The sequence below is a fragment of the Meleagris gallopavo genome, chromosome 8 (genome assembly GCF_905368555.1).
Source record: "Meleagris gallopavo chromosome 8, MGAL_WU_HG_1.1, whole genome shotgun sequence".
NCBI classification, from domain to species: Eukaryota; Metazoa; Chordata; class Aves; order Galliformes; family Phasianidae; genus Meleagris; species Meleagris gallopavo.
The window spans coordinates 17,019,438-17,043,309 of NC_139411.1; the positions used below are offsets into that span (position 1 = coordinate 17,019,438).

At 43.6% G+C, this 23,872-nt stretch overlaps 1 protein-coding gene across 1 annotated transcript; it reads right to left on the reverse strand.

Moving 5' to 3' along the window:
• Positions 1–759: 759 nt before the first annotated feature.
• ALOX5 (arachidonate 5-lipoxygenase) lies at positions 760–22,511 on the reverse strand. Its single transcript, XM_003207969.5, has 14 exons — positions 22,293–22,511; positions 17,944–18,142; positions 16,979–17,060; positions 15,055–15,177; positions 13,289–13,395; positions 11,140–11,312; positions 10,241–10,387; positions 9,939–10,142; positions 9,630–9,716; positions 8,139–8,317; positions 6,069–6,190; positions 4,677–4,777; positions 2,565–2,735; positions 760–2,232 (listed from the first exon to the last, which is right to left on the reverse strand). The coding sequence occupies exons 1-14, from the start codon at positions 22,440–22,442 to the stop codon at positions 2,053–2,055; spliced, it is 2,025 nt and encodes a 674-aa protein (XP_003208017.1). The 5' UTR covers positions 22,443–22,511; the 3' UTR covers positions 760–2,052.
• Between the last annotated feature and the right edge of the window lie 1,361 nt (positions 22,512–23,872).

Sequence of the window (23,872 nt, forward strand, 5' to 3'; positions counted from 1 at the left end):
CTGCAGTTAAACCAGGTTGCTGGTATCAGCCTTGAAAGCTGCACAACAAATTCCCCAAACTTCCCCTCAGACCCAGGTTCACAGGCTTAGGATGCAAGGGAACAGATACAAGAGACCAGCCCTCAGACTCTCTTCCTATACTTTTTCCAGAAAATGCTTGACTGTGCAGATCATTATCATAGGAAGGCTGAGGCAATAAGACATTCACCATATACAGGGAAAGAACATGAGCTAGGGGCGTGAACTGGATATATTGCATCAGCTTGTTGTGAAATTCAGCTGAGCATTTTTTTTTTTTGTTTTTGTGGTTCGCATGCTATGGTCTCTGGTCCTCTGGCTGTCTTCCAGCACCACTCACAATCGCATGCCTTGGTGCCTGCAGCCATCATTCTCATGGGCTGTGGTAAGAGGAAAACACACAAGTCATAAGTGTACTTCCTCCAGAGAAGGAAGTGGTCTCACTGTCCACATTTTTGCTGAAGCTCTTTCACTGGTAGAAGAAAAAGGAAATCAGACTACCATCAAGGGTCTAAAATCGTTGTCCTTTCCAATTTTGGATTTCATATGAAACATGAAGGACGCTTTAGCACCAATCTTATTTGGAACTCACACGAGTGACAGAAATAACTGTATTTTCTCAATGTACAGGAGCTTCATTTCTCTACACAGCACCTTATCTTCCTTATATAAACCTTATATTCCTAACAAGTTTTCCAAAATATAGAGCATTAGAAAGTGAGTTAAGAAATAAAAGCTAAATTTTCTTGTTCAGTTCTGTTTTATTAGCATAAGCAGCTTTCTCATATATTTAAAAAACAAACAACAAAACAAACACTGCAGGCTTACACCACTAATACAAAAAATCTGGGAAAAATAATCCAAAAGTGTTATTAATTAAACTACTACTCTTAAATTTCCCAAACCTCACTTTTCCCTTTTGCTATCTCTGTGACTCGTAACCTTAAACCAAAGCCCAGATACTTGAGCCTAATCATCTCTGAATATAACAGACACAACTCGGATGTCTCTAAGGTGGAACAGATTATACTTAATTGGTCAAATCCAAGGATCCTTCTTTGAAGCCATCATTTGACCTTTCTCCATAACCTTTATAGAAACTAGCCTTTTCTTCCCTCCCAGAACAAAAGAAGCTGCCCACAATGCCCAGCCTTCTCAGTAATGAAACTGAGAATAACCACTGCTAAGTCTGTACTTGTTACTATGCTAAGCAAAACATTTGCCATGCATATCAGTGACAGAAAACTCTTCTGGCAGATGCTGAAACAAACCTTACTAGTTTTATGTAGAAAATACATAGGTATATATAGGTAAAAGAATTCATTTCCTGTAAGCTAGATTTTCTCATTTTAGACGAGAAAAGTGACTTCGCTATAAGAAGGTGATAAAAACTCTTGTCTGTGTTATAGAAATGTTCTGCTTCTACCTTCATCCTGACTGGGGCATTCAAAGTTGTAATGAAAATATTTAACGTAAGTTTTTAAAATCAGATTATAAACAACACACAAACTTGAAAGACTACGAATTCAAGTCAAGAGCATCATCTATTAAAAATAGGAAGGACTTAAAAGATGTGACCTGTTTATTGCTCCTGATACTATTTTCATTGAATCAGATGAGCGAAATGAAGAATATGAAGACACCCATCTTCATTCAGTACCTTTTCACTGCTATGTTCAATTCTCACGCACAGCGTGGCAGTACTCAGCTTGAAAGCAGTGTAATTTCTATGATTTCTCTGTTTTGACTGGGAAAGAGAAAGCTAACACTAATGCAGGTATTGATTCTAGGAGTAATATAAAAATCTTGGTGATATAAGCTTGTAACGAATTTGACCTAAGGAGTCGCCAGCTAAAATGTGTGCAAGATTTGTCATAGTTAAATTTGCTTTGAAAGCCAAAATAGAATATGGGTCAGCTCTGATGGAGAGGGCGTGTTTGTGATTTTACAAATTTCTGAAAGGTCTCTTATGAGAACCATATGTAACAGGAAAACATGCACTGGTTTTATACTCCGCTGAGCTCTCCTAGTTGCTCAAACAGCAACACTGTTGGGAATGCGATTTGGGGACAGGTAGTAGTAAGGGAGCTTTTTGTTCTTGTTGCGCTCAGTGATGGCACTGACGATCTCATCCAGATTCTTGCGGAATTTTGCCATAGCCTCTTTCACCGGCTTCTCCACAAAATGTTCATCCGGATACATGCCCAGAAACAGCTAGTTGAAAAAAAACCACCAAGAAATCATGCTTTGAGATTAAAAAAAAAAAAAAAAAAAAAGACTGTTCTAACTCAATGCTTTGTCATCCAGCAGAACAACACCCTAAGCTTTAGGAGTGCTACTATTATGCCCAACCAACATTTAAGCTAGCCTACACTAGCACTGCCAGTGAAAGATGTGTCCCGCCCACCCTCCATCCCTAGCTGCTGCCTCTCATCCATGGATACTCAAGTCAAACACAGCACTCAAACACATGAGTCAGTGTGGTCCTGCCAATAGCTCTTGTTATCTCCCTATGTCCCCCACCTCCTGGAGAAAGGTCAACTTACTTCATTGTCCTGGAACTGGCTCAAGGCCCAGACAGCTCCCAGATGCCAACAAGAACGTCCTCTGTCTGGCAGACTCTCTACAATCTGCTCGATGGTGACTGTCCCCTTTTCTGTCGGAGGAGGGCAACGCATTGTCGGTGGGGCATTGGGAATCCAGGAGCACCAGTCATACTGCACAAGGCAAAAAAGCACAGCGAAAAGCTACAGTGGCGGGTATTCAGGAACGCTTCAAAGGAAATTATGAAATTTGGCACTGGGGAGTCTGTTTCTGTAATAGGAATTCCTCAGAATGAGAAGATACTAATGAAACTGAAGGACAGAGAGATGCTCTTGTGAAGCACTGAAGGAGGTAAGAAAGTCCCTATCTTTCCCAGAAGTATCTCACAAGGGAAAGAGTGCGGTCACCTCCATAGGAGCAGTTATTCTGCTGACCACATACCCAGATTCAGTTGTCAGGCAAAGAATTTAGCTATTTTAATAAACAAAGATCTCTTCAAAGTTTGAGGTTATCTCTGATAAAACCACTAAAATGGGTAAAATTTCCTTTTCTCTAATTGCTCTATTCTGCAAAACCTGCTCTAAGAACGTGACCACGGTGCTGTGGTAAAACAAGCTTGCAATTTTTATTGTGTTTGGAGGATACGTTTGCTGTTCTCCAGTCATATTGCATCATTCTTAAATCACCAGATTTGGTGATGTTCCATTATCGAGGTTGTGATTCCCTATGCCAGATCACTAAGCTTGCACATGCACTTTTTGCTGGGGCATTGGCAAAGCCTCTATGGCTCTGATACCCCAACAGACACCCACCAATGCAAGCCATGGCCACCTGCTAGCATTTCATTGCCAGGCTGTTGGGTAAAGGTGGTAGGAGAGGCAGCTGATGGCAAATATGCCATGTACATGTGGTGTGGTGAGCACTGGACTGGGAACACAGAGATGTAGTGGGTGCCCTGTCCATGGAGACATCCAAGGTCAGGCTGGATGGGGCTCTGAGCACCTTATTGAGCTGTAGGTGTCCCTGTTCATTGCAGGGGAGTTGGACTAGATGGTCTCTAAGAGTTCCTTCCAATTAAAACAATTCTAACTCAGAATTACTTCTGGGATACCTCAGTGCTGCAGGATGGTGATGCCTCACCTTGCCTCAGTTACCATCCTGAATTTTGCCACCATCTGAGATGTTGCAATTACCATCAACCTTTATTTTCAAAGTAGTTTTTCCTTACTTTCATATATATGTCCGCCTATCCTGCCTGATGGATACCTACTAGACACCACAGAGGACCTGGAGCCCGTCCTGCTGGCTTTAATACAATTTCACCTTGTAGCAGCTTATCTATGCCACCTCAGAAAGCAGAAGTACAACTCCCACAGACATGCGTAAGGCATTTTTCAACGTTAGTAAATGCTCCAGCAGGCCAGCTAGATTGCTGTACTGCTGGGACTGAACTGCTGAAACGTCCAGCTGAGCCAACTCAAAGACAGAGAGCTACATGTGCTGCAGTCACAGCACCAACCTGTATATGTTTCCTAAGCCACATCTGAAGATGGGATATATGCTGCTTTGGCACAAACATACTGCCAAGTTTGCACAGCTTATCACAGCAGTTCTTGGTAATCACTCATGCACCCATTTGCAGCAAATACAAAGCAAAGCCTTTTAGCATAACTCATTGCATTTTGTTGCAGAATGAGCCACAGACTACCAGCATGTATACAGGCAGTTCAGGTGATGTCTGGAAGGCATGGGGCTGTGGTATCTAGACTGCGCACCTGATCCCCTCAGTATTTCCAAAATGGGTTTTAGTAACCCATTTAAATGCTTTAAAACAGAATTGTTCCCCACGATAAAGTGAATGAAACCAAAATATACAAGGTATAGCTCCCAAACCCAAGTTTCAGCGCCTATGTAGTACTCAAAATTATTCCAAATGTTTCCAAAATCAGTATTTCCACAGTCCTCACTGGGATTTGCAGACGACACTGCATTTAGTTCACCCAGAAAGAGCAATGTAATGTCTGCTTATCTATCAAACAGCACTTCTCAGCCTGTGCCCTGGTAGGTGCATCTCCCAGCCCAATAGGATGAACAGTCTTCCCAGAAGTTCCTACCTGACCAAAATTCACAGCTGCATGCTGGGCTGATGTGGTGAATATTATCACTGTGAGATATTCTGCTAGTTTCTCCCGTGTCTTGATCACCTTAGGAAACCCTGAATGAGGGAGAAGAAAAGAATAAGTAACCCAGCCATGAAACAACGCAGTTACCCAGTAGTCATTGGTTGAAGGTGTGAATTGGAGGACCATGCAACAGTCACAGCAGGACATTCTCCTTCCGACTCTGTTACTGGTTCTGCCATGTGCTCTAACAGCAATTAATCAAGCTCTGTGTCTTGGCTGTCCAGTCACAAAAGCAGAGATGATCCTGCCTTTACCTCATACAGATTTGTAAGGCATCATCATTGTCTGCAAAGCAGGTGGCGTTCCTTAGGAGAAAGGCAAAGCATAATTATACCTTTAAAATATATGGCATCTCTGTCCTCACACCTACCCTGCGTCAAGGAACCCAGAGAGTCCCTTTTCCTTCCTTCTGCAATGCAAGCAGAGAAAATTCACGCCAAAGAGCAAATGGTTGTCTGCTTGTATTTATAAATGTCTGAGGCTCAGCAATCAAATGCACTGTGGGAACAAGTGTGGGGAGAGCTTATTTGCTGAAACAATAAGTGAGGAAATGAGAACTTCTGAAACAAAAACAACAGAATGAGGAACAGAAATAGTTGAATCAAGCAGTCTTTGAGGGGGAGTAATCAAACAGAGCTATTTAAAGAAAGAACAGAATAGTCAGGGACAGGGGAAATATTTTGTCACCAAAGCACATTTGAGCCTGCATCTTTCCTGCCCCAACATTAGTCCTGCCCTCCACTCCCTGTCCTGTCCCAGCCCAGCATGATGGCAGGTCCCATGATAACTAGAGATCTGACAGCACCTTGGGGTGAGCTGCCTCTGTGACAGCTGCTGCCATGTCTGCACCATGAACGTGCTGTAGATGCAAACTCAACCTGGCAGGGGCAAGAAGACATGGTAGCTCTGGTCAGGTACCAAGCCCAAAGAGGAGAGGATACACAACCATTCCTGCACACTCCTGTCCTCAGCACACTGTGCTCATCTTGTAAAGGAGCTCAGCATGCTCCTGGTCAGAGCAGTGCTCCCACAGCAGGAGTGGAGACAGTAAGGGAAGGCCAGCTGTTCCCCACTTATGCCCTTCCTATTCTTTACAGACCCAGGTCGTCCTATTTGCTCCTACAGCCCTTGTGGTAGCTGCAGTGTAAAGAGGTGATGCTGCAGGCTGGGAAGGTTTTCAGCCCATAGGGGCAATCCAAAAAACTGAGTCTGTGGGCCAAGAAGGGAAGGGGTCACCAGCGGTTCAAGACGTGCAGTGCACACAGCCTTGCTATCACTAGAGACCTAGGAAGATGTAGAGCTGGCCAGGCCATCGTATCTTACCTGAGGCCTTCATGCCCCTCATCCCATACATGTAAATGTCTTTGACGAAGGCCTGGAGTTCCACATCTTCACACACCACCTCATCGCTCTCGTAGTAAATTTGAATCACATCCTCTGCAAAACTGCAGACAGAGGAACAAATGAAAACAAACAAACAAACAAATGAGCAGAAAGAAATCCTACTGAAGACCTTCTGCTGAGCGTACAGAAAGGATACACCTTGGAAGAGTGGGGGGCAAGAGCAGGGCTCAGCACCCTCCACAAGCGGTGGGAATGCAATTATTTCCAACTGCAGTATCACTGCTCCACCATCAGAAGTATGTTGGACCACAGTCATAGAAACATGAAATATCCCAAATTGGAAGGGACCTAAAAGGACAGGCTGGGGATAGAAGTCATTTCATTAAAGAGCAGATACTGACACCCCTTCACAGAAAAGTAGGCTATGGTTACACACATGTGAGTGGGCTCAGGTGTGAGGACACCCAGTGCTTGGAAGGTATTGCTCACACTATTTATAAACCAAGTACTTACAATGAATCTCTCAGCCAAGTCTGAGGCTGTGTAATATCCTCCTCCAGCTAACACTGACAAATAGTCAAACTAAATTGAATTTACTATCTGGTATTTGAAAAGATAACCTATCGCAATCAGCACAAGAGAGAACAGGAAAGAAAGGAAGGGCAGGAACAAGCAGACAGGCAATATCAAGCAACCACAGAAAAGTAAAAATTTCCTTTTCTCTCAAATGGGCACTAACAATTGTAGGAAATATGGAAAGATATTCCCTGCACCAAAATCATAGGAGACAAAGATATAAACAACATTCTAAACATAAGTCTTGTTTATAAACACCTTATTTTCTGAAAAGGAGGTATGCTTCATTCTTGCAAGACCTCTCCAGACACAAACTTGCTGCCCTTCTTGACAAAATCTAGTCCTTGCAATTTTAAGGCACTTTAAGAAAGGTTTAGTTCAAATCAGTCAGTGCTTCAGTTTACTGGGCTTCAAAACACAGCTCTCTCGTGAACCACATTTAACATTTCTGCTTCTACAAGAAGCCAAATGAGCTCACATGGGTGGCTCTGGCTGCTGCGTTCTCTCTCGGTTTGTGCATAGCTTAAAAAGCTAATTAAATTCCCTTTGCAGGGCTAAATTCATAGAATGGTTTGAGTTGAAAGGGCCCTTTTAAAGGTCTGGACCATCTCCCCTGCACTGAACAGGGACAATTACAGTGAAATCCTACAGATGAATACAAACTTATGCAGGGGCTTCTGAAATGTAGAATGCAAGAATATAGGCCTGTAAAGGGCAGGAATCAAACATCTCTGACCAGGAAACCGAGCAGGAGCTGAGAGTTAGTAACTGTTTTTCAAGATGGGTTCACAACACTCCCCTTAACCCATGTGATGGCATTTATTCCCTGTGCTAGGACAGGATCATTTCAACACCTGAGGAAATTATTTATTTTAAATGGTAGCCCCCATTGAGCCACAGCACTCCACTGGCTCTCAAAATGATCTGTTCTATCTATCAAATGGTAATTTGGCTATAGTCTACCCAAAATCTTTTTTATTGTAATTTTAGCCTTCATTTTCTTGAAGGCTAAAGAGCCTGTGTCTACAGATACAGGGAACAATTCTTTCTTTCTGATGAAACATTTTATCTTTCTCAATACTCCACCTGTCTTCTCTCCTCTACACTTAAACTGCACTAACTCTTGGAATTTCTCTTTTCTCCTCCAGCTCCTGTACCTCCAGCCCCAGTCATTCTGAAAACACGTTGTCCAATTCATGGTTTAGCTTCATTGCTGACAAGAGAGAGAAGAAGGATCATAAACAAGTTCCATGAGCAGCAGACACAAATGAGGAAACACACAAACCACATACACGAGAGGGGAGCACCAGGCACCAACCAGTATGACTGATCCTCTCCTATCACAAAAAGACGCCATGTGATCAAACAGCCCAAGCTGTATTCACAAGAATGTGATGTAGAGCAGAGACAAAATGGAGTGATGTCTCTGGGACAAAGACCTTATCGGCCCTTTCCAGAACTACAGCCTTTTACCTCTTTATTGCCTCCCATACTCTAATGCCATCATCTCGGTAATAGTAGTAGGGGATATCCTCTTTGCTGTCCATCCCCTTAGCTTTGATATCTTCCGGGAAGCAGAGTGAGCTGTAAGTCAGATCCTTCATTGCTTTCTGAACCATTTGCACGTGTCCTCCTCCACCTGTAGCATTTGCCTGCAGGAACAACAGCAAGATATGAGCAGTGAGAGATAAATTAGGCTCACTTTGTGCCAAGACTGGCTGTCCAAATTCCCAGGAGATGTGCTATTACCAGGAGAAGAAAGCACATCTCCACACAAACAAGTACCGAACTGCAGAGGTCTACTGCAGTTCTGCATTTTGACCTCAGAGTTTTCACACCTTTTCCACGGACCACAGATAACAGATCCATTCTCTCCACAGGCACATCCTATGTATCACCTCAAAATAATATAATGAAACACAGTAATGAAGTGTAGAAGTACTGAACCCAGAGCACTTTCTGCCAGCTCCATGCTCCAGAATGAGTGTATGTGTGAAGGAGGGCAGCCAAGAGTGTGTTGGACCAGAGCTTTTGCTAAATCACCAAGTGATGCTGCAGAGTGGTTTAGGATTGATGATGGGTGGTGGTGGTTAGAATCGGAGGCTACTGTTAGGCACCTTTGAATTTAAGCCAGGACAACAATCCTGCTGGATGTTTGAGTGGGAAAACACAGCATGTTCACAACAAACAACACTGCAAAATCCTTTAGATAATCACTGCTCAGAAGCTCCCAAATTTTGCTTTGTGGTGTTAGCACTGTAGCAGTATGCAGCTTACACTTACTCTCTTTTGTCTGACTGTACATTTACACTGAAACCAACAATTCTGGAACTGCATGATCCTCATTAGCAGGTCTTAGCAACACACTCATCCCACATGCATGGGGTACAGATGCTGTCCTTCCACTCAGTTGGACAGGAATGTCTGCCAAGCCTCCACAGTTAGCAGAGGAGCACAGAAGACACAGTAGAAAGAACCTGCAGTTAACCTCTCTTTTCTATGTAGGCAGAAGAACTTTGGAGCATGGAAGCTGCTTTCTTTTTTTTTTTTTTTTTTTTTTTCCCTCCCCTGGTGCCAGATGTATATGAGGAACATGTCCTGGTTGCAGCTAGCACATCTCCACAAAGAGGGCTGCTTGCCAATCTGTTGTGGTTCCTAGATGTGGCATGCTGTTTCTGGGGTAGCAAGGAGACGAAGAGCTGTTATCACAGTAAACACTATTACAGTCAGGCTTAGATGTTTGGATATCATACAGTTCTGAACTGGTTACTTAGAGGTGAAAGATATCATCTTCAGCACAGGAAGTGAATTAACTGAAGGCATCGTTTCTGTGTCTCAGATGATGCTGTTTATATTTGTGCTTTAGCAAAAAGTCAAGAAATAACACAGTATGTAGTGGATAAAGAATTAAAACACATAGGGACCCATGAAAAATAACAAAGATTTGCAAAGGGGATTACTTACCTTATCAAAAAGGCCACATTCACAGATGAGTTGTTCTCGAGCTTTGGTGTTGATGGCTATTGTGAATCGCATGTGTGGCACCAACAGCTGTGAAATATGACAAACAATGGTAGAGGACAAATTCTTTGACTGAATTCAACAATGTGTAGAGTTTGAAGTCCTCGATGAGAGCAGCTAGCTCTACACTGCCTTGCCAGGCAGGTGGTCAAACCATCCCAACTGAGCTACCACCAGGATGTACTTTTGATTTGTCAAGCCAAAAAGAAAACCTCCTTGACTTCCCCAGAACCTCTTCACGGAAAGACCAACCTTGAAGAGGGGATGTACAGCAGGCAGCTGCCGGAACATGGCAATGCTGAACACCTCTGAGACGAGGTGTGTCCTTAAGAGATGGGTCACCGTCTGGTGGATGTGGAAATCAGATGAGCGAACCCAAATTTTGGCAAGCAGCCAGTCATAGGTGGCATCTGAAGGAAGGAAAATGGGATTTTCTGGCCCAGGCTTTTGACCAAGCTGAAAGAGATGAAAACAGTACAATCCTCAAATTCATGTGCGTTTACAGTGAGACAATAAGCAATGTGCCCCTTTAAGCATTCTGACAGCAAGCTCACCTGGATTGCAATGGGTACTATTTTATTCTCCAGATTCTTGTACAGCAAACAGATGGGTGCAGCCAAGTACTGTATTGTGCATGGGTCTGTCTTATTGGCATCCACGCCATCCAGCAGTTCATAGTCCACAATGAAAATGTTTCCTTGCTGGAAAAAAAGTGAAAAGGATTTGGTGTGTTTTAACAGAGAGAGGGAAAAATGAAAGAACACAGCAAACTGTTCCTGGTGGGAAGGTCAGAAAAAGAACAGGGCAGCAACTGAAAGGTAGATGAGAGAGGAAGAAGACAGCACTGAGAGAGGTGAAGAAAGAAAAGCAGAAAGGCACAAGCAGTGAGGCTCACAACTAAGACTGGGGAGTCTTGGCCAGGGGCTGGTTCATGCCCTGCAGTTACAGGTCGCTGCTAGTCCACCGTTGCTCATGGAGGCCAGGAATGATGTTTGCCATTGCAAGCAAGCACCTCTATACAAGCTGTCCGACTTGTGTCTGCTGACCCTGACAGCAAACCTCTCAGCAGAGAGCGACTGTGTACTTGGCATTCATTGTGATGAGCAGTGACATTGAGGTGCAAAAAAGTTTCAGACTATTTCACACCCCATGCTCATTGTACAGACAAAAGGAATATACCATCCTCCTAGTCCTTCTTCAGCATGTTAGTTCAGCTTTGTCGGTGACAGAGAGTACCATCCTTCTGGGAAAGGGTAGGATGCTTCACACTTCTGACACTCCCTGTCCTTTGAGACGAAAACACCGTGAAGGTGTTTCCTTTAACCGGACCTGGAAAAGGGCCTAGCCTGCAGCTGGAGTATGGAGATGTGGCTGAAATGTAGCTAGAACATGGAGTGCAGGTCAGAGAACACAAGGAGGAGCAGATGGAGTCCAACTTCACCCCAAGCGCTACCTTCACTTCTTCCTCCAGGGTCAAGTTCCTCTCCAGGCTGCACTCTACCATATCCATGGTCACTGGCAACTTCTTGGGAATCTCTGTGCATCGCCGGATCAGCACAGGATTGCAGCCATTCAGGAACTGGTAGCCAAACATAAAATCTTCTTTCCAGTGCTGCATCACATATTCTAAAGGAAAACAAATCAGCAGCATCAATATCACTGTATTTCAGATTCCTCTGTTTCTCCCCCACTCCTTTTCTTAAACTGCACTGAAACATACAACTTCTATGAAAAATATGCTCTCCATCTGCAGACCACTTCCTTATGTCTTCCATGATATTCTTCAATCTTAGTATCCAAATTTTTGGGGTTTGTTATACAGACAGATAAGCCCCAGAACAATGGCACAGGCAGGGGAAGGGAAACACCCAAAGTGGGAAGGGAAAAAACGGCAGCAAGTGAAGCTGGGTGAGAGGTACTTGGAGAATGATGTTGACTTTGGGCTTCTCACTAACACTGTTCATTGGCTGTTTTTTTTATTGTTCCCCCCCCCCCCCCCCCCCCGCTTATTTTTCAATTGTTAATACAAAGAAGATTAATAACTCTTCTGAATAAAACACTAGTGCTGGGGACTCCATTTCCTTATTACATCTTTAGTAGTACTGTGTGCTTTCCACTCTGCAGTTCTCTGCTTCTTAATGTCATTATTGTCACTTCAAACTACAAGTTGAGAGTCAGAAAACACATGATTAAAGGAAAACAAAATCCCACTGATGCCGACAGGGAAGCTGCATGACTGAAAAATGTGAACTTACTTCTTCCAAGTCTTGCCAATAATCAGAATGAGAGGTGTACTCACAGCTGAGATCCACTCTTATAGTTTAAAACTCAGAGAATTGAAGCTTTCCTCGTGGGTATAGAAATATTATCAATGAAATTAAATGTAGATTATATCTAATCCTTGTACTTTAGGAAGAAATCTTATTAAATATAACAAATTGATGTAATTAGTTTTTAATAGCTCCAGCCCCCTTATGTGCTTTGCTTTATACTTGAAATCATATAAACGCCTATTTCTGTTAACTGATCCTTTAGTCAGCCTGAAGAGGGGCGAAACTTCAAAGCAGGAAGGAACAGTATGTTCCTTTGCAGAGCCAGAATAAGTAAATCTACACATACTTTAGGAGCTACATGCTAACTGAATAATAGCATCTGTGTATGTATTATATCCATTACTACAGTAAAATAATATTAAATAATATAACTGCAGGCCATAGTAGCAGGTTAGGTCTGGCTCACAAATCAAAGGCTTCCCAGCCCCACTTTACAGAAATGACTCCATCACCCCATCCCCATCTGCAATTCTTTTACCTGGCTTTCAAATAACTGCTAAGATCTCATACGAAAAAAATTGAGGAAATAAAAATTCTGTCTTTGTCTTTTAATACTACCTGAGTGGAATTTTTATCAGTACAAAGGATTTTCTAGATACCAAATAGTCAAAAGCAAAAAAGTGAAACTCAGACTCTTACAGATATATATCTTTTCCTGGTAAGATATAAGCACCAAATGGTAAACACATCACCATGTTTACTATAGTGTGCATAATAAATTCCATAATAAATAATAAATTTCCAAAATAAATGTTTTTGGAAAGAGATGACATTTGGGATAGGTGCTGTGAGCCCTTTTAAGCACTAACTTGCACTCATTCCCAGCAAGAATTACAGTTCCTCTGGTTCTGGTCAGATGGACTATTTTGTCTGCAGGAGGACCAGGTGAAGGAGTTACAGCTCCCAGCTCATTCTCAGCCCTTTGCAACATGCCCCCAGACTTACTGGCCTGACAGCTTGCAAGTTTTGTCAAAACGACTCATTGGAACAACTTGTGAAACCAAAAACATCCAAGCCATGGGCAGGCAGTTGGAACTGGCGGGCCTTTAACATCCCTTCCAACCCAAGCCATTCTATGTTTCTATCATAACTTTGCTTCGCGGTCTTGTGGGTTGTTGTATGATCAGCAGTCTAAGATTACTGCCTGTTTATGGTAAACGATGTTCAAGCAGCAGTGTAGGTCAGCCTCTTCCTTCCTAATCAGATATATTCAAGACAGAAAATCGGTCATTTGATGATGAAAATGTGAGAAAATGCTGACTAACTCACCAGAGATTGTGTTACTGATTCTCACAAAGATCTTCTCAAAATCTGCAAAATCACTCCAGGAAGACTGGAACATGTGCATAAAACGGTTGATATAGAGATTCTCCATCCTAAAAACAAAGCCCTATACTGTTACATAAATGGTAGCTTTGTTGTTATTAAATAGAAAACATTTATTTTGATTACATGTCAGTGGACTTAGAATCAGGTCTTCTTTCCAGTAGCATCTTCAAATGTGCAAAGAAAAAGACATACACAGCAAGAAGGTGGGGAGAACAGTTAACAGAGCAAAGAAGGGCCACAGTGTCACAGCAAATCCTCCCAAACAGAATTTTAGGGGGGAGACGAGGAATTCCAGAAGACTGCGGTTGTAAATTATAAACTAAGACTGAGAAACCTTAAAATGAACTGGATTAGAAGTGGTCAAAGAGGACAAGAAGCCCGCAAAGACAGCAAGTGGCACTCTGAAAGAGGATTCCCATCAGCATAATCAGAAAATCAGACAAGGGACATGTAGAAAGGCTGCTTCTGCTGCTACAGATAGCAGTCAAGATAAGAAGAGGTGCCTGGAGGCACATTAGGAAGCATCTTGTGCAATTATCTAGCCTGAGCCTGGAAACAACCTCTTTGGAGATCTTATCAGCCCTGACAGGAGCACAGAAGAATTGTACAAGGAGCTCAGAATGGCCTTTCCTGAGTATCAGGAGATGGAAGGAGTATTGGGCAGGACTTCCTGGACAGACAGTAAGTATCTAAATATCAGATGAACTTCTAAAGGAAGCACGACCATGTAAGGTTTCAGTCATGTCAGGACACTAAATGGACTCAGATAAGAAAGTATTCACTGTTATTAGGAGCTGCAGCTTTCTTAGAATGGCTGTAAAAACTGCTAGTTCTCTTATCAACCTATGCTTGCTGATATAATCCCCATCTGATCACTAAAACACTGAGAGGCATATCTTTCCAAAATACAGAGGGACCGGCATGTTATCAGAGTAACAGATGTAGGAATTGTGGATGATCTCAAAGCAGCCTTGCCTCATCTCCTTTTTTCCCCACCATTTGATAAAGTATGACATGGCTCAAGCTTGTGAGACAGCTCAGAAGCAGACTCACAGTTCAGAGGTTTCCTATTCTCCCATTAACTTTGTACTATCTTGCTGGGCAGGATTTTTCAGGCTCACCCAGTGGCCAGGACTGTTTTTTCAGTGACATGACAAGTTCAGGTGTGATAGTGACTTTGATGCCTGGAGCAGGTTACTCTCACATGTGGTTAAGTGATGAACTTAACCTACATCTCATGGGAATAGCTTTTCTTCAGCAGAGTCTCAAAAGTGCATTGACACCACCTTTTGGTACCTGATTGAAAGGCCTAATTTTCCCAAATAGCCAGAGGAGAGAAGCATCTTTAGGGGTCATCACTGAGCACAGCCAGATGCCTAAGGCAGTAGTTGTCAATAACTCTCCTTCCCATGCTTTTCAGAAGTCTTTCCTCATTCTGCCTACAGCCAAACAGCGTCTAATGAGAATGCAGAGGATCAGCAAGTTCCAAGAGTGAAAAGCTCAAAACATCAATTAAAACAAAACAAAAAAAGATATTTTTTTCCTTTTTTTTTTTTTTTTTTTTTCCTCCTGCTTTGTTTAACCACAGGTGCAGATGGGAGAAAAGAATCCAATTCTGAGATTCAGTGAAACCTATAATGTGGTCACATCGTTACTCTGCACAAAAAAAGTTTTTGCAAAATGCCTGAAGCACCACAAACACTCACGCTTTGGAGTAGTTCAGAATGAAGTCGATTCCTTTCTCGTTGTCAAACTGGATGTCACGGGGCAGCTCACTGTGACAATGGGCATCAATGCTCAATGGGAAGCCAGGATGCCACTCCTTCCAGCTGAGAAAAGAGAAGTTGGATTAACTGTATAACTTCACCAGCACAAGAGCTCCATCATTCTTTTACCTATGCTGCTGCTGTGACTCAGCCATAAAGAAAACTTGCATCAGACTCACTTGGGACAAAAATACTGACTTATACTACAATAATACCTACAAGTGACCTATAGAAACATGAAGTAGAACAGAAGGCATCTACTTGGCCAACTACCATCACAAAACTTGAAGTATCTTAATACCTGTGATATTTCCAAATGCCTGTCACAATTGGTTGGAATTGGCAGTAACTACAAGTTTACTGGGAATTGAAATGGGCAGAAAGAATGTACCAAGCATGCTGTTTGGTCACATCAGCCTCATTCTTGAGGCTACAGTTTTGCAGAACTAAAATACAAACTGGGTGAAACAAACAGCCTGAGATTTGGAGTAAGCAGCAACGTGATATCATTTTGTTCATCATATTTGTGCAATGGACAGAGAGAGAAACACAGGTTTTGTAAGTGACTTGCACCCTCTCACAAGTCTCTGGTGTAAAAAGGCATGCTCAGACAGCTACCTCCCTAAGGTAAGAATGCTCTACCCAATTGGCACTGCAGAAGTCACTGGGCAGGAAAACCATCTGTCTCACATTTGCAAAAAATACTGTGAAATTACTAGCAGCTCAAAGTGTCAGGCATGTGTCTCATTTCCTTCAAAAGGCAATGCTACCAGAGGTGCATGCAGTCTGGGCTCAGCTCCTGAGTCCGCCTCCTGATGGCCATGGTACTCAATCATGTTGTGTATGATCTCCTACCGTACCCTGTTTTTACCTCAAAAGAGAAGAAGACAATTTGTAATGGGGAGTATTTCAGCAGTGTTTCCAAATTGCCTGCCACAAACAGACTGTATTGTGCACTATCAGTTAAACATCTGAATTGCAAATTGCTATTTTCCTGGAATTACCAGTGGTTTTGCCTTCCTTTTTGCATGTGTAAACAAGATTTTGTACCACCTATCTTTTTTATCTAGATTTTCCTCTGGTGTTTCCCATTATTTGCGATCAAGATCCTTTCTTAGTCAAATTATATCAACAACACATATGCCAAACCTCAATCTGTCAGTTCTGAATGAAACCTCTGTTATCATCCTCTTTTTCCTGATAAGAAAAGGGAAGCAAGAGAAACTTTCCTTCTTTTAACAGAAAGTATGGTCCTATAAACAGGAAATGTATGACGTCTTCCAGAATTACCTACTGATAAAAGATTTTCCTGTTGTGACCTTCTCTTACTCAGGAAAAAGCTTATAACTCTATAGAGATGAATAACACCACTGTGTTTTGATGGTACATTCCAATATGCTCATCAAGGTCAGATCTTCTACCGCACCCTGGTTCAAGAAGTGACTAAAACTCACTACAGCAGCCACAAAGCTCCAAAATAAGATGATGTGTTGATATCACACTCCAAAACTGGAGTCCTGCTTGTAAAAGACAAACAAAATCTGTTTTTATCTTTTCTTGAAAGCACAGCTGTAGGCCAGAGGGCTCATTTAGAGACTGTACCACTGAATTTCACCTTACATCTTCTAGATAGACTTATCTGGGATTCAAGTATCTTGTAATGCAGCCACGTGCAGCAGGACGACCATCATTTACAATGAACCCCATCTAAGTAAAAAAGCACATATAGCCAACTTGCAAACTTTCAGTTTTGTTTTACCAGCAGTTCAGTATTTAGAGCAATATGATTATCTGAACATGCTCTGCCAACCCCTGGCCCGAGGACAACAGGCCCTGGACTTTTGGGGAGCTGTGAGGGACTCACCGGTACATTTTTTGACGATCCTCAAGCTCTTTGCGTCTGTGCTGCTTGAGTATCTGGGTCTTGTCATCCCGGGGGAGCTTGGCTATTTATGGGAGAAAGAAACAGGGTTATGAGGTTCCTTTCGTTCCTATCGTCACCTGGGTCTTGAGAAGGAAACCGGTGTTTCAAAGCCTTCCAACTTCTGTCCTAAACCTTTACAAAATTTCTGTGGGAAAAGCTCACACAATCCAGTTTAGTACCTTAAGCTCCTAATGTGGTGCCTAAAGGAGCAAATTGGTCAAGCTAAGAGCAACTATCTCATCTCTATAGAAAGCCTGAGTTCCTAAGGTAGACTCAGTGTTAGCTGGCCTCAATAGGGTCATGGGACTTAATTTTATATTTCAGCATCTAGAACAATTTTCATCAATCAAAGAAATAATAACATTGCCTTGGACAACATTGTTAGTTAAACTACAACACTAGGAAATTTCTCCCATCCTCTCTCCTTGAGCTGTACTCTCCCCTGCCAGTCTGAGGTTATAAGCACATTTTCCTGCCATGAGAACAGAAAGAGAACCCAGTGAGATTTCAATTCCAGACAACTTGCTCTTCTGACCACATACACACCATACTGCTAAATAACAGAGACTTCCTTAGTGATGAAGAGAAAGCACAAGGTACGTGACTTGCTTTACATAGGCAAATGGAAAGGCAGATAAAGCCAGGAGTTTTATGGGAATAGCTATTTTGGGTTGGAAATACTGGAAGTAATACGACCGATTATAAATATATCTATATGCACAGCTAACAGTTTCCAGCTGGCTGTGTTTACGGTACCAATGGGGTTTCACTTGCTTTAGTCCTTTATCTGACCATATTCTGAATGCTATGCAAAGGTCATGGAAGACTGGGATGTCCGCAGGGAAAGAGGAAGGAAAGGTGGGAGAATTCTGGCTGCTGCACAGGATATTCCTTATGGTGCTCACCTCTTCCATCTCGAAGAACAACTTCTTTTTCATCTGTAATCCAACGGTAACATGGGAATTCCAGATAATCACCCAGTGGTGTTTTGACAGTGACGTGCTTAAGGTACCAGTCATCTTGGTACCAATATTTTCGTTTCTCAATTTTAATTAGCTGAATTTCTCCAAGGTCTTCTTCCACTGTCACATCATAGGAGTCAACCTACAGAGCAGAAATAGTCTGTGATACGATGCATGCATGGAAAGCAAAGCCAGCACTGTACAAGCACACCTGGCCTTCCTTGTGGCCAGTATGGCATGGGTGCAACAGTACTTTCCTGCTTCCAGTGAGGGAGGAGAAGGACAAAGGGAAAGACAAGGTCAGAAGTGGATTATATGATTGCAGTACAAGTGAAAGGTGAATAAAATAAATAAGACCATGTAAAGCACTCCAAAAATGGGGAAACATTTTGCATCTAATCCAAAGATAGTACCACTCCTTGAAATGTTTGCAAGTCTGAGAAAAATCTGCAGTCCATGATAGCTTTTGCTACTGCAATAGCCCATAAAGAGGTATTGATTCAGCAAACCTATTCACACTGCTGCTCCGGAAGGATAATCATAGGTTAACACACGGGATGGTGAACTCTTGACTCAATGATGGATACTTCAGTCCCCTCACAAGGCTGGGGCTAACCTTTCTGTGACCTGTGTGATCTCCTGCTGCATGCAGGAACAGCAGTGAGCAAACTGCAGTTCTCGTGGTAATTGCACTACCAGGTAATATCAGAACAGAAAGAAATGAATAATCATTTTGCACATGGCCAGTAAGGCACAGAGCAGTGCTAAGCAACTCTCAATTTCCAACAATGTAAACAGTTCAGGGCAAAGGAGAGCAGTCAAGCACTCACTGTAAAAGCTGAACTGCCACAGAAATCCTGAGAGCAGCAGCCACAGCCTGCCTGCTCAGATGATCCTGCTAAACGTAAGGTGGTTACAAGAAGAGACTGTGTTCTCTTGTGGTTTTCCTCAGCACAGACAACAACCTTAGAAACACTAACTAGCTGCTGATACCCGAAGGGTGAGATTCACTTCCACTATATGCTACAGTGTCTGCGAGACCCTCCTGCCCGGATGAGTCCTGTCATTTGGCTCCTCGCCCAGACACCATGCCCTGCTCGATCTCTTCAGGAGCGCTCCCCAGCCAACTAGTATATACCCACTGTTACTGTCTAATTTGTTAGGGGAAAAAAAAAAAAAAAAAAAAAAAAGCTATTTCAAATAAGGACCAATACTGAAAAGTGAAACAAGATTGAATTCCAGAGAGGTAAAAGGAAAAAAAGTATGTAGCTTTAAATGCCTCCAGATGGCACCTATTAACCTCAATAATTACAAAAGAAAGATACACAGCAGCAACTTGCATCTATATGATTAGAAGAACACACATGCTAAGAAGGATCCCTGAGTATCCCTTTCTTTCCCATTTTAATACCAGCTTCCTATTTTATTAGTGCAAAGTACCCTATCTACAAGCTATGCATGAATTACTAGCTGTGATGATCATTTTAGGATGAAGGCATTTATATGTCCACCAAAGTTTGAGATGACAGACCTCACTTCTCTCATACCCCACCACCTGAAACTACCACCTTTCATGGCTCATCTAATTGATTCCTACAAGTGAGAGAAAAAAGAAAAAAGAAACAAACAAAGAAAGGCTTTGAAATCCATGCTGCTGATAACAAAAGCTCGCCTTTGCCCATCTTTCCCCATGATGTTCATCAATTAACTTTGAAACTGTTCAGGCTATCATTGATAAACTGCATCTCCAATGAGGTTGCTCCATATCAACAAAGACAAAGGGATTTCTTCTAATGCTCACCCTAACTTCACTTAAACTCAAATATTTAAAATCAGTCTTGGCATCATTTACTTTGATTCACTGAGACTTAACAGATTAATCTCAGTCTGAGCTATATTCTTTCCTACGCTACTATTTCCTATACACTTTCCTACTAAAGCCAAAGCTTTAGCATCCCGTCTGAGCGATTTACCCTTCTGCAAAATCCAAGCTCTTTCTGGCAGAGAAGCACCTCCTGCTGACCAGCCTGGTGCTGCAAAAGAAGCAACAAACCAGCATGCTCCGCACGCACAAAGCCCAAAGCCATACACAACTGTTTTCCTTCTGGAAGTACTTCTGAGTGCGTTTCTGCAAAAAGCAGATGGAAGGGTAACAGGAAGCAGACAGAGAACTGGGGGACACCACGCACTCACATTGAAATTGCTTTGTACCAACAGGAACTTACTCAAAAGATAGTGAGTGAAGAAAAGCAGCTCCAGCTTTCTAAACTGCCCATGTCCAGTGCTTGGAGTAAGTCAGACTGAAACTAAAAGTACACTGCCGTTGTGAAAGCTCCTTCTGATTTTCCCACATCCCTTCCCTTCTATCAACATTTGGCACGCAGATCTGCTCAGAGCTGGAGCCCTCATCCAGCATATCTAGAAAAACTCACCATTTGCATTAATTCAAATGAAGCCATTCCCAGGATAATAGCACTACTGAGACTGGCCGAACATGTAGTAAAGAAACCGGAAAGTGACAAAGCCTCACAAGAAAGTACTGTGAAATTCTGGTTATCTGTGAAAAAGTGCTTTATTATTATTATTATTATTATTATTATTATTTCAAATGTGATCACATATTAATTATTTGGAAGAAAAAGAAAATTATAGGGATGCTATCGAAATGCCAGAGGCAGAACTGGCTTCAACTGTCGCATTTTACAAAGCAACCAACCTGAAAGTCTTACAGTGCGCTTCAGTATTGTTTGCTGGTTTGATTTTTGTACCATATCATTACTTTTTCTTCTCTTTCCTTCTTTGCAAGGTATATCAGTGAGACTCATGGTGTTCTGGGCATAATGTTACCTGAACAGGTGCCTGGAGGAATACACAGCACTGCCCAAGGAAACACTGCCTCCAACAGCACAACACACACGTCAAGCATCCTGTAAGGCAGCCATCTTACAGAAGCACTATAGAAAGACTGCATATGGAAATAATTTGGACAGTATAAAAAGTCAAGAATTAGTCACGGGCTTCTGCACCCGGAAAGAAGTTTGACAAAAAAGAGAAAAAAAGAGATTGTCCCTATCTCAGCTTGCTTAACAATACATTTTGTATAGAATGTTGGGCAAGCTATTCATGCAGGTAAAGACTTTCAAATCCACCTAGAAGCTGCATTCCTAAGGAGTATGTGCTTCCAGGTGCACGTATTGCCAGCTGCAGGGCTGCTGTGCTGCACAAAGCCTGGCTCCTCCCACTCTCACCCAGAAGAGCCCAGCACTCCTGGACCCCTATTTGCAGCCTGAGGATGGGAGCAGGATGCCCAGGCACTGGAAATCTGGAGCCAAGCAGGGACCAGTCTTCCTAGGAGCACAGCTTCAACCTGAGCATGCAGAACACCCTGAGATTTTTTTCCATCACTCTCACTAATGTTGTAAAGCTTTGCTTATATTCCCCAGATAAAATAAGAAGAGGGGGGATGGAGCGTGATGATCTTTAAGGTCCCTTCCAACTTGAGCCATTCTATGATTCTACAAAGAAGGAGTGGATGCCCTTTAGGGAGACCAAGGGTAACAAGATCTCTGTGCAATGAATGCTTAATCATGAAAGAAAGTAATTTCAACAGCAGCAACAGGGAGGAACCCACACCTCTGAAATTGCTTTTCTCAGGGTGTTTATCCACACATATTTGGGGCCGTATCTGCACACACCATCAACACTAACTTAAAATGCTGTCATCTGCAAGCCATATCTGAGGTGCCCAATCAAGGAAGGCTGGATAGCTGGCTCAGGCTGTGCACCCTATGGGTAAAAATATACCTATGGGCAAGGCAACACTGTGATGGTGGGGCCGAATTTGTATGCACAGTGGTGGGGCTCATCTCCAAAGCAAGTTAAGGGCGCTTATAAAAAACTTTTAAAGTCTCTTAAATCTCCTTAGATCTCTTGGGAGCTGTGAGTTAGGACTACAAATAAAATACTCATTAAAAAAAAATAATAATCAGAGTCTATTATTTTGAAGCCGGACAATAAACAAATGAGCACCATACTGAAAGGATGGTCGGCATATAGGAGACAGCAGCTGGACGGCCTGGGCACAGCACAGCGCACGCGATGGGGTGAGCCCGAGCTGCCCCTCTGACAGTCCAGCTCCAGCCCAGCCCTGCGCCTGGTGCTGTTTTCCAGCTCCCACTTAAAGCTGCGATGGAGAGCTCCGAGCCCCGGCTCGCCTGCCCCGATGCCCACCCCCAGCCTGGCAGCAGCGGGACGGGCACTGCCGGCTGAGCCGGGACCGTGCGGGCACTCACCGCGCCGCGCTCGAAGTCATTGTAGAAGGGTTTGTCCAGGAGGTGCCTCTCGCTGCAGCCCGCAGTGCCCTCCAGGCTCAGGTACACGTAGTCGTCGGTGCCCGCGAACCACTGGCTGCCCGTAGCCACGGTGACGGTGTAGGTCGGCATGGTCCCACCGGCACGGCACGGCACGGCCGAGCCCCACAGCTAAGCCTTGCCCGGCCCCCGCCGAGCACCGCCCCACCGCCCAGCCCGGCCCTGCCCACCCGCGCTGTTCCTCTTTATTACTGAATCACTCCGATCTTGTCAGGCCCCCGCTGCCTTCGCACAGCCGCCCGTGTGCACGCACTCACACACACACGCACTCACTCAGGCACACGCAGCGTTTCCACAAAGCACCGCAAGGATCCCGCCTTTTCACACTCCCCACCCCGAGTGCAGCGAGTGCCGAACCTGTTTTAATAAAGATGTTAACACTGAGATAAGTTCCGCCAGTGCTTCTCTCATGCTCAGCCTACCCCAAGGAAAAGAGCCCCAGAGCACTGAAGCTGTACACATGGCACCAATACACCAAGCCCACTGATGCCAGGCTCCCGTGTTTTCATTAGGCACAAAGCAGGCTTAACGCTGGCACCCCCTTAACTCTGTCACACTGCTGCACAGCCCCAGGTCAGAAGGAGCTGGGCTGCGGCTTCTGCAGATCCCACTGTATAGCTGCAAGGTTGTTACCTGAGGCTCTGCTTCAGCCTCTAACACTACACCTGCCTATGATGGGTGTGGCTTGTTCGGTGTGGTCACTGGTGGTGACAGCCTGCAACATCCTCCTCTTTCTCAGAAGCATAGCAATACTCATCAGCACCCACTCAGTCTCATTGGAGGTGTCCTGTGTCTCTTCCCTACAGAGACAGCTGCTTGCTATTCTGTGACACCATCAGATATCGAGGCTCCCCCCACATTCAAGATATGTATTTATGTACAGACGTATAGAAAGTGCCTTCATCGGCTCTGCAGAATTGCTCAGCACAAGTCTCCAGCCTGCTGCTGCTTTTTAAATCATACCAGCAGTGCAGGGCTTGAAAGCCAGGAAATGAGAAATAAAAGGAAAGAAGGAGGGAGCTGCCATGATTGGCCTGGGCCAGCACTGGGCTGAGGGGCTCTCGTGGGCTCAGAGAATGGGTCCAGAATAGGAGGAGGGCACAGGGTGCTGTGTGACAGGATGGTTACTCATAGGTCCCCTCTCTCTAAGCACTGCTCATGCTCACTGCACTGAACTTGTCAGGGGAAGGCCATTTCCATCCCTCTCAACCTCCTTATTATGCCAGTGACAAGCAAGGTTGTGCTGTGAGGATGTTGCGTCCCTTACAGCTCCCCTGAGGCTACCAATAATTTGGATGGGCAGATGGCTCCTGGAGTATGCTAATAAAGGATCAGGCTTGGGGAGGAATTACGTAACATGGTAATTACCAGCGATGGAGTTGATTAGCAGAACCTACAGAATTTTCCAGGTTACATAAATAATCTAAGGGACATGGGCTTGATAGCTGAGAACATATGGGTGCTAATTGTGGCCTCTCCACCAGAGCAGAAAGCAGCAGCTC